The following is a 10,775-nucleotide window of genomic DNA, read 5'->3' on the forward strand; positions in this document are numbered from 1 at the left end:
TAGCTGATATACGAGCACTTTTATTTATTTATCACCAAACATTGAAGAGAAAGAACATAGAACAAAAATAAGTAGAATGTTTACATGACTTTTGACTTATATATTATTTATTTACTGGCTTTAAAGTACAGAGGATACAAAAAAGACAAGCTTATGAATCAGTAATAACTACTCGTCTGCTTGGAGTAGGTTGCAGCCGATCAATCTCACCATGCACGACCTCACTCACCAGGTCCTTGAAGAGAAGCCTCTCCAAGTGAAGCACTATACCCGGGACTACATCATCAAACTCCGTCCATTTCCCAGACCGCATCTCCATATCTTCATCCAACATACATTTCAAGAAGTCCTCTTCTTGTTCCCCCAACAAGAACAAGTTATCTGATCTCCTCTTGGCTTCCTTTTGCACTGTTTCTATCTCTGAACACAGCTCTTTCAAGAGCTGTTGCGCACTCAACACCCTCCTCTTCATCCCTTTACCTCGCTTCATCCATGGCTCTGCATCAACAATAGCTAACTTCTTCACAAGCATCTCATTAACAGCGTCGAACACAAGCTTGCGGTTGAGCTTCTTCTCATTGCTGCCACCACTGCTTCCTTTAGTTTGCTCAAGAACGAGAAACAGCTCAGGGTTAATAGGATGGCCTGAAGAGTGGAGTTGAAACGTGGTTGACTCTGAGGCTAAGTCTCTCAGGAGAAGACCAGAGGCTAACAGAATCTCTGAAATGTATCTGTGATCAGTGTCAGCACCACTGTTCTCGCATAGCGATGCAATGTAGTCTTGGCTTGCTTCGTCGTGGCTAGAGTTTAATCTTTTCAGCTTCTGAACCAAATGCTCCACGTTCTGAAGCTTCTTCCGGTTTACCTCTGGGGACAAGGTGGTTGTTGTCTTTGAGAAGCTGTAAGCTGGATTCCACTCGTCTTCTTCACCACCTGTTACATGATCAGTACTCTTGGTGCCTTCACTAGCTTGAGATGGTTTGATGTCTCTGTAGATTGATGCGTTGAGAACAGAAACTGGACTTGGATGCTCCGATGATCCATCTCCACTAGCGTTCTTCATTAAGTTAGAGACTACTGTTTTTGCTGTCTCTATTACAGTTTGACTCTTTCTACCACCTTGTCTACTACGCCTACCACCAGGAGAAGTAGCAGGTTCTTTGTTTGTTTGTCTTCTTGATTTGCTTGAATCAGATGGTATAGGTGGTGGGCGAGAACGCTTCTCATTCTCATGCTTCTTCATATGACTCAGTCTTGGACTAGCAGCTCCTGCACTCCTTGTAGTGACGTTTCTGTTATCTTTTGCAGCCTTCTTACTAGTTGAGTTTCTTTTAACATTCACAGACTCTTCTTCTCTATTAAGACTGTGAATGGGAATCAGAGATGATGAAGGAACACAAGATCTCTCAACAAGTCTAGCAGGTTTCATTATCACAATTGGTCCTCCTCTCATAGTGGATGATGGCATCACCTGGCTTTGCAAGCCTCTTGAGTTTGTTGAGCATTCTTGCTGCTTGACACTTTTTGTCTGCATTGCCTCTACTATCTTATTAATAGCTCTGAGATCCTTAACCGAATGCTTAAACTCGAGATCTTTCAACAGAGCTTTCACAGGCCTGCAGGCTTGCTTCTTCCATGGAGCTGGTTCAATGGGAAACCTCAAACTTGATAAAGGTTTCATTACAAACTCAGAGCTTCTCCATCTTGGTGATGAAGTAGTAGAAGAAGAAGCCAGGTCCTTCCTTGGTGAGCTAGGAGATAACCGGATAGTCCGGTTCATGCTATTCTCCCTCAATGACCTTGAGAACGGATCACTCTTATGGTCTCTTCTCAGTGGAGAACCAGGTAATGTCTCCAACCCCATTAGCTTTGCAACAACACTAGGAGGCCGTTTGTTCACGCTAGAGCTTCTACTGAAACTCTCCACAAGCTTATTGTTATTGCCTGACTTGAGATCAAGGTGGTCTCTACTGTCCAAAGAAAGCTTAGGAGACTCTTTCACCTTCTTCTTGGATTTAGACTTCTTCTTGTGAGAATCAACATAGTAACGAGAAGCATCTTTCAAGTCAACCTCGTTGTAATAATACTGAGAAGTGTTGAGTTTGGCTAGAGCTTTGCAGGATTCATTGAAATCAACAGGAGTGGATTGTTTCAGACCATAGGGTGGTCTTGGAGAATCATCTCTTCTCTTGTTGTGTCTGGATACTTCAGAAATTCCTCTTGCTTCTCTGTACATGGAGTCTCTAACAACATCTCTAAGGTCAAGTCCCAACCCGCTTCCTTGGCTCATCGCTGGAGATTCTTGGAAAATGACTCGGTCGTACGGTGAAATCTCAGGTTGAGTTTCTTTGTTGAGGTCAGAAGACAATGGGGAAGATGATGAACATGATGATGAGAAGGAAACTCTAGAAGATTCTGTTGATACCCTTGTTAGTTGAGCATTTCCGCTGTTGATAATGTTGGTGTCTTGAACCTGTAATGCAGAGTCTCTCTCAAAGTTGATATTATTGACATGTGCATTACCTGCAACAACAACAACACATGAGATCAAAAGAGTTTTAGGATCATATCATATTCTCTTTGTTTATAAACCATAAGCATTACAGATTTTAAGAAACTTGAAGAATCTAAGGTTCAGAGAAGTCAAAATCTACTAAGCAAAAGCCACACAAAATCTAACAAAACAAACATGCATTTCACAAACTAGAGCAACTTTGTCTGAAGATATGGCAAACCTTTTAGTCCTCACAGAAGAATGAGACAAGACCTTTTAGTTCATAAAGAAGAAACAGAACTTAAAGAAGAGAAGAAAGAACATGGAAAAAGACATCATATAGCTAAGAACATATGGCCATGTACAAGTCAACCACTAAGAGACACGATCTAAGTCACAAGTATTTATTTATATCATATAGTGTTATTATGATTACCTAAAGTAAGACTTTTTCGCCGGTTTGTGAGAACATGGTGACGATCAAAGAGTTGAAAAATCCCATTCATACATCCAATTTTCTTCTGTAGATCAGAGTTTTCATCTGCCAATGTATGCAAAAGCCTCGCAGCCATGAATAGCAACTCTTTTTATCTTCTTGGCTCTGGAACTATACAGTATAACACTTCTTTGTCTTGGAATAACTTCAAGGTTTCGTTATATCTCCATCAACAAGCAACCACCATGGAACCATAACGAGAATGACCCACCTTACATAATTTCATATAGTTCCAAAAGAGTTAAGCTTTTTATCAAATTTAGATTCCAATAAAATTGGCCTTAGGCAAAGCTCAATGTGAGAACACCATTGCCCTCCAGCTAATTACAGCTGCTTATATATTCCCTCCCTATCAACGACAAAAAAAAATAAGTGAGAAGAAGAAAATTAGCATTTTTGTTTCTACTTGTGGCAGAAGTTCAAAATTTTGCTTGACAGCAAATAGATTCACAAAGACGAGAAAAGAGACGAACCCTTTTCGTGAGTTATCTCGTCGACGACACCAACAAAAAAAAAGCTCTGTTTATTACAGAACAAAAGAGAGTCCTTTGTGTAGGAATCCTTCAGAAGAAAATTCAGGGAAATGTCACTGATAAATCTCACAAACCCAAGAAGAAAAAAAAGACAGAAACACTTTCAGATACTGAGAAACAGATAAAGCCAAGCAGAGGGAACAAGAGAAATACTCTGCCAAATGTTCCTCTGTTTTCTACTCTGTGTTTCTGCTCAGAGTACAAAACAAAAACATTGTCTTGTGTGTTTTCTGATGAGTAAGAGAAATAGAAATGACGTGAGAAGATTAGAGAGAGGATATGGGGGTGGTGGCAGGTGGATGTGGTTTGTTAAAACTCTGCTTTTGATATGTCTCCCTCTGCATGTGACTCCTGTCTTCTCGTTACCAACTTAAAAATATCCACAATATTATCTTCTTTGTTCCTCACCATTTTATTTTCTCTCCGTGGATTATTAGAAGAAAATTGTTAAAAATTTTAATAACCAAATCGGTTTAGGTAGACATTTAATTTAAAATTTAAAGTTATATAACAGATTCACATGCTAATAAACAATGAAACTAGTTGTAAACGGAAAAGCATGCTTTAGTAGTTAGTTAGGGTCTTCAACTAGGAAGAGTTTGACTTTTCTTCTACGTTATCTTCCCAAAACGCATAACCATTGTACCATTGCTTCATTTCCAAGGTTGCAAGTTAGCGCCTTAACAAACCAATATAAAGCTACACTTAATTTAAGAGAGTCTGGTCTTTGTTCAAACAAAAGAGATCAATAGGAATATTCAGAGTTAGTTAATTTGGTGAGGTGAAGTACATTTCTCAAGATAACATTTGACTAGTAAAGTTTTCTCCAGAACTAAATTAACCTATGTGTGCATGAACACTGAACACTTATTTATGTTCGTGTCTCGGTTATTGCAGACTGACCAATTGGATTTTCTTCTACAAATTTCTAAACGTTTTCCACATTCACTATCCTTTCCATGTACTCCCTTAGCTCGCCATCAGTTCCTGTTCTCAAGATATGAAACATCACTGTGAATTAATGTTTAGAATCCACATCAGATATTGAAAGAGATAATGTAAAAGGAACATTATGATTCTCCATTAACTCTCTCTTCTTGATGTTGCAAAAACTTAAATGTGCAAAGTGTATAAGAAGAGAAAAGACTCACCCAATGAAAAATCTTCACTGTCTGTATACTGGTATAAAAAAGAAAAGATTCCAGAGTGGCTAATAGAGAGTAAGAACAATATCACCCAATGTTGATGTTTAAAGAATGTCAGATCTCAGATGTTAAATACAGATGCTTGATTGCAAGTGTTCAGTACTTACAGGATTACAACAGGCCTTGTCGGGTGAATCGTCAACAAGCAAAGTGTGATTCCTCATAGATGTTATAGAGACCACTTACGAAACAGAACAGTAGATTTCTCAAATGGTTTCCCATGACAATGTGTGACAATGATTATTTAGAAAAACAAAAATATTCATTATAAATAGATATGCTGTAACACTGCAAGTCTAAAGCTTGAAAATATAAAAATATAAGAAATTTCGCCAAAAATGTATCAATGTATAATCTATTCAAACATAAGTACATTATGGACCCTCTAATGTGTGATTGTAAGAGAAGAAAACAGTCATCAGATACTATCTGAATCTGACAAGCTTTCTGAGATCTACAAAAAGAATCTTCAAAGTGTACAAGAAAATCAAGAATCTTTTGCCTCTAAGCTGTGACACAATCTTGTAAATAAGCATGGCTCGAGTTCAAATATCTTAACCAGAAAGGTTTATACCTACCAATACCCAGCTTTAGCCAAGGCTTCATGTTCCCATATAGTGAATCACAGCCGCGGTTTCAATCAAACGGTTATCAATGTTCACATCATAACCTAAACCTAAGACATGCCATCTTCTATCTAGCGGCTCAGTGAGACCATAGAAAGCTAATAGACCCGGAGGGAGAGTCCCTAGTTTCCAAAGCGTCCGTTCTATGTTCTGCTCTTGCCTGCAATGGTACCGAGCAGTCACATTCGCTTTCCTCCAAGCGATTAGATCAAAAACGTGTAAGATTAACTTTTATGATTTCAATTATGAAATCTATTCCGAGACCATAATCTAGATTTAGTTTTAATTCAACCCTGGTATGCTTCTTAGAGAAGAAGAAAGAAACACTAACCTTTAATCCATGCTTAATGAAGATAAATTGAAAGCAATGCACCAATTGATTTTCTCCTCCCTTTGGCCTCTAATCCTTTATGATTCCCTTTGATGGACAAAGGAATCCAAAACCTCTTCTTATCACGTTTTGTTCCCTTACGGTGGCTTATACGTTTCTTACGTAACTGTTATAGCGACACAATCGTAACTCTTCTCTCATATAAGAAAAAGTCACTTGTCACATTTTGATAACCACCACAAGCGAGTATATATATGTGTGTGTATTGTGCCTTTTAATTATCACATCTTTTCATTTTGTACTCTTTCAAGTACAAACTATACTTTATATGTGATTAATATACATCCAAGCACAACTATAACACATATACATAAATGATTGTATATAACCATTATAGAAGAATCATTTATAACTAACAAGGCAAGGAAGGAGGGTTATCAATACATCCATATTCTAATACTTTTATCGAAACCGATCCATCATGGTATCGTCTTTTATATTAGAATATAAAACATTAATACGAACTTGAACTTTATATTAAACCAATATACACATAGGTCATATAAGAATATAAAATATTCTTACATTCTCCCACTTGACCTTTGTCTTGCCTTAAGAGTTCAATAACTTTAATGTGCAATTTTACATCAAGTTCATCTGGTCTTTACTAAAATTAGAACTGATTGAATCATGGCGGTTGTATGTCATTTAACCGGCATAGTCCCTTCCATGTATCACAAACCAATTCTATTTTTATATAATCCTTACATGAGAAGAACCTTTATTCTCAAAAAACTTTTCTATATGTTATCTATGAACCTTAAATATATACACGTACTTTAATGATAACATATTTAATAAATTAGAAACTTAACTTTAATTGAATTCCTAGGTGTCAAATACTTAATGAGCATTCCATAAATATAATAGCAAGGCTTTATCTATGATACCCATACGCTCTAAATGGCCATTGAACGCCTTGGGTGGTAAAGCTTTAGTTTGCGGATCCGCTATCTTTATATCCTTTCTTATGTGCTCAAATGACACTCTCTGTTTCTAAACTTCTTCTTTAATAGACAAGTACTCTAACTTAATGTGCTTAGCACCCTTCCAATACTTGTCATCCTTTCAAAAGAAGACAGCTGCGAATTTATCACCATAATCTCTCAGCGGTTTGGCGTTAGTGTCGACAATCCAAAGCCCTGAGATAAATTTCCGCAGGCTCCATACATGAATTGTGGCTTCAAAACATACCACAAATCAACCTTAATAGTGAAAGTAGCAATGACAGACTACTTTCCACTTTCCTTTAAATTGTTCCCACAAATAATAGAAACTATACCTAAACGTTGATTTCATCAACTCATGCGGCTTTATTTGAATCTGAAAATCCTATGACCTTTAATTGATTGGATCTCTTTTATGTGAGCATGTTCTCGTTGGTGCCTTGCAAGTACCAGAGGACCTTTCTTTGCAGCGTTCCAGTGGTTCATTCTGGGATTACTTTATTGGTCCAACTTTCCAATATCAAAATTGATATCAAGTTGACTATGTTTCCAATATATTCAAAATCCCAACCACTAATGTATCAGGAATTATTTATATTTCTTTACGCTCCAATTCATTTTTAAGACATTACATTTTACAAAACTTATCTCCCTTCTGAATTGGAGCTATCCCTACGCAACATTGTTCTATTTTATAAAAATCTCTAAGATCTTACTGATATGATCTTTCTGAGACAAACTCAACAATCCTTGTGATCTTTCATTTCAAAGTTCTTAGAGAGATACTACTTTACATCATGTAACATGCCTTTGTTATTTTCAGCAAGCATAATTACATCAACATATAAGACTAAAATCAATAATAAGCTCCCATTGATCTTAATGTAGATACATTGATCTATGATAAGCTCTACAAAACCATACGACATGATGATATCATTAAACTTCAAATACCATTGTCGGAAGCTTGTTTTAGTCCATATATTGACTTTCTCAGCTTACACACCATATTTTATTTTCATGCGGCCATGAAGATTTTATGTTGGTCATATATACTACTTCCTCAAGCTCTACATTCAGAAAGGCGGTCAAACATCTATCTAGTGAAACTCAAGATCATAATGAGCCACTTAAGCCAAAACAATTCTAAGAGAATCCTTCTTTTAAACTGTAGAGAAGGTCTCTTTATAGTTAATGCCATCTTTTCTGGGTGAAACCTTTAGTAACAAGGCGAGCCTTATATCTTTCAATATTACCTTTCGAGTTATGTTTAGTCTTAAAGACCCATTTACAATCAACGGTTTTGAAACCATTCGGAAACTCTACTAAGTACCAAACTTTGCTATCACCCTTAGATCTTATCTCGTTGCGGCACCAACCTTTTCCAGAATTGTCACTTTCCATGGCTTTTTGAATGAGATCGGGTCTTCATCAATGTTTAAGCCACATTCACTTTCTATAGCAACCACATAATCATTTGATATGGCAGATCTTCTTTCCCTTTCAGATCGCTTTAAAGGTACTTGTGGTTCACTATCCTCTAATTGAATTGTGACAAGTTCATTGATTATATATTTTAGCTAGTGAGATCAGTGCATCTGCATGTTGTTCGATTGTGAAGAAACAACTACCTCAGGTGCAACTTCAGGTGAAAGAACTTTCCACCCGAATTTCATTAATGTCCACCCTTTCCCAGTTCACAACTCCCACTAGTTTCACCATTCTCAATGAACCTAAGATTACCCGATTTAACTATTCTCGTATTATGGTTAAAACAATAAAAATTTATACCCCTTTGATTCTTTTAGGATAGCCAATAAAAAATAATCCATTGACAGCCCTAGGATCAAGTTTCTTTTGATGTGGATTATATAGCCTTATTTCTGATGAGCAACCCCATACACGTAGATGGTTCAAACTAGGTTTCTTTCCATTCATAGTTCGTAAGGGATCTTAGGAACTTCCTAACTAGGAACCTGGTTCAGCACATATGTTGCAGTTCTTAATGCATATATATACCCATAACTAAAGAAGTAAAGAGCAATTATTTAACATGCTTCTAACCATCTCTATTATAGTACGATTATGCCTCTCTACTACACCATTATGCTAAAGAGTATTGGACATACTGTATTGTGCACAAATGCCTCTACTTTGAAGTAACTTTCCATAGAGCTCACCTCCTCTATCAGATCTCACTACTTTTACTTTTCTATCTAGCCGCCTTTCCATCTTATCAGTGAACACCTTTAGGACATCCACAAAATTAGACCTTTCATGCAGTAGATAAGTATATACATACTGTGAGTAATCATCAATAAAGATGATGATGTCCTTTTCACCACTTCATGAAGGAGCATCGAAAGAGCCACATATTTGGTGTGTATTAACCTAAGAAACTGAGTGCTTCTTGTGGCTGGTTTCGTTACAGTATGTTTAGTCTGTTTTCCTTTAATGCAGTCTATACATACATATAGGTCACTAAATTCCAATTGAGGAGGAATTTCACTCTTCACCAACCTCATTCTTTCTTTGGATATGTGACCTAGTCTTTGATGCCACAAGAAACTGAAATTTCATTATATGTGCTATGATTAGTGCCTCTAATTTCAACCACCAAGTATTACTAGAAATTTTAATAAGACTCCTTTCATAGCAAACAAGACTTTAATGTTTACTTTCTTATCAAAGCAAGCCTTCCTTTTAAGACAATCCTACTTGAAAAGTCTCATTTTATTGCAAAAGAAACACTTCATTTCATTTCGGATTTGACTTTTAAGTCCTTTCAGGAAAGACTAGTATTCCTTTTGTTCTTTCTACTTGGGATTCTTTTGCTGCTACTGACACTTCCAAGACCTATGAGGTTAACAACTTGATCTTTCATCTTCCTTGATCTACTCTCCTCTTGAATAAACATAGCTTTTATTTCTTTAATGTTTCATTATCTTTACTGGTGTTGTAATTCACCTGAGAAACTGACTAATCTCAAGAGGTATAGAGCTCATGATAAATTGGACCAGAAGCTGCTTGTGCACCTCCATTTCCAAGGTCTTTAACTTTACAATCGTATTAGACATGTGAGTCACATGATCACAGATTAGTTGGGACCAGTTAACCATTTTCATAGTTAGCTCATTTATGAGACTTTCTACATTCGGAGATATCTATCGTAATGGCTGAGGACTCTTCATTTACTATGGTGAATTCACATTCTATTACACCTAGTGTAAACCAGATCTTTTCGGACCATTCACCATAATTGAGTTCATTGAACTTAACGATAGAGTTAGCAAATGCAAACACATTTGATGAAGCTGCAAGCTTTTATACATGCTTACCCCTTACTGCTTTGAAACTTTATTTCAGATTCTAGACTTAATATAAACTTTTAAGTATGTATATAAGTAACCTTTGGGCAATACTTAAACACAAACACTTTCAATGACGCTAAAATACACTTTAATAACTAATCATTTAAAACTCAAGTCAAATGGTATATTACCTTTGGGTATATATACTACCAACTATAGTAAAAAAATGACTAGTTCTTTTCATATTATTAACTATATTCAATGATCCACCTTTGGGTAATCTCCAAGAATATAGAAAATAAAATAATTGATCACTAAAACTTTAATGTCATTTAGCGTCTCTTTTATCATGATCAATTATACTACTATTAATTTTAATGTTTGTAAGTAAATAACATGATCACTTTGGTGACTAACATGTTATAAACTATACAAACATCAAAATATTAATAGGTAAATTTATCCTAATATTATGCTATATTTCATAACATAATTTTATATACTGTGTTAATATTTCATAACACAAGTTACCTATTAATAAAATGCAGCGGAAGCATTTAAAAAAAAAAAAAATTACAACTTTATATATACAATATTTTAAATTAATAAAATATTATATACCTCATTTGTGTCACTAAAACTGTAAGGAACACTTGTTCCTTAGATAAACACAATTAAATTTCAATCACTTAAATGTAACAAGCGCTTCACATTTACGGATTTACTAACAATAATCTTTTATTAATCCACGCATGCTTGTACATATCAATTA

At 35.9% G+C, this 10,775-nt stretch overlaps 1 protein-coding gene across 2 annotated transcripts; it reads right to left on the reverse strand.

The window, feature by feature from the left end:
* Positions 1 to 3,945, reverse strand: LOC106369062 (protein LONGIFOLIA 1). Of its 2 annotated transcripts, XM_013809163.3 has the most exons (4): positions 3,677 to 3,945; positions 3,464 to 3,551; positions 2,931 to 3,339; positions 1 to 2,523 (listed from the first exon to the last, which is right to left on the reverse strand). In XM_013809163.3, exons 3-4 carry the CDS (start codon positions 3,064 to 3,066, stop codon positions 152 to 154), a joined length of 2,508 nt encoding a protein of 835 aa, XP_013664617.1. In that variant the 5' UTR covers positions 3,067 to 3,339; positions 3,464 to 3,551; positions 3,677 to 3,945; the 3' UTR covers positions 1 to 151. The 2 variants fall into 2 exon arrangements, with proteins under 2 accessions (XP_013664617.1, XP_013664616.1); XM_013809162.3 differs by having other exon boundaries at positions 3,464 to 3,902.
* Between the last annotated feature and the right edge of the window lie 6,830 nt (positions 3,946 to 10,775).

This window comes from Brassica napus, chromosome A9 (genome assembly GCF_020379485.1).
Source record: "Brassica napus cultivar Da-Ae chromosome A9, Da-Ae, whole genome shotgun sequence".
In the NCBI taxonomy this organism is placed as follows: domain Eukaryota; kingdom Viridiplantae; phylum Streptophyta; class Magnoliopsida; order Brassicales; family Brassicaceae; genus Brassica; species Brassica napus.